We start from the raw sequence: 763 nt of genomic DNA on the forward strand, positions 1-763 counted from the left end.
TTCATTCACGGAATTGAAATTCCACCAGAGGCCAGGCTGAGATTCGAATCCTTGTCTTCCCCAAAGCGTTAGCCTCTGAATGACCCAGTTTCCGCCCCCACCCACCTCGATCGAGCCTCCAGGCCGGAGACGAACGAGTGAATGAATGGATTCGTCTCCCATGGCCAACCCCTCCAGAGCTGGTCAGAGGCCCCCAACCTGACCTTAAACAGCCGGGGGGCTCGGGGATCCGTCCCCACGTCGATCACGTAGATCCTGGAGGAGATCAGCGAGGGCAGGATCAGCCGATTCCGCCGTTTGGAAGGGTCCCCATAGCAGCTGCTGCAAGCGTTCCAACCGGAATGGTGCAGCTCATCCCGAAGGTTGGGCATCGGCAGCCGGTGCAGCACCTATCAGGGAAAACATCCTGGTCATCGCTCTGATCTCCACTCCCCACTCCCTTCCCCCTCGTCACTAACCCCTCCCCCATCCCCCTACACCCCCTCCCTATCCCTGTCACCCCCCCAGCCCCCTACACCCCCTCCCTATCTCCGTCACCCCCTCCCTATGTGTAATTGCCCCTTGAAGCGAGCGTGTGGGCCTGGAGCCGTTTCAGAGGGCGGTCAACAGTCGTCCTGGTCATTGTTGGAGTCTGCAATGAGTTGTTAGCCCATACCAGGTCATGATGGCAAATTTCCTACCCCCCCCGCCTTCAGCCACCCCCAATGGGGGTATTAACCACAATCTATGACAGACCCCATCAACGATGGCTTGCCAACCCGGA

At 59.1% G+C, this 763-nt stretch overlaps 1 protein-coding gene across 1 annotated transcript in view; it reads right to left on the reverse strand.

Moving 5' to 3' along the window:
- Positions 1-763, reverse strand: part of LOC125488221 (methanethiol oxidase-like) — a 7,819-nt gene that overhangs the window by 4,488 nt on the left and 2,568 nt on the right. The window contains exon 3 of the mRNA XM_048621148.1: positions 204-389. Within this exon, the coding sequence (XP_048477105.1) occupies positions 204-389 (186 nt within the window). The remainder of the gene's footprint in view (positions 1-203; positions 390-763) is intronic.

The sequence above is a fragment of the Rhincodon typus genome, unplaced genomic scaffold (genome assembly GCF_021869965.1).
Source record: "Rhincodon typus isolate 14 unplaced genomic scaffold, sRhiTyp1.1 hic_rhity00000069, whole genome shotgun sequence".
NCBI classification, from domain to species: Eukaryota; Metazoa; Chordata; class Chondrichthyes; order Orectolobiformes; family Rhincodontidae; genus Rhincodon; species Rhincodon typus.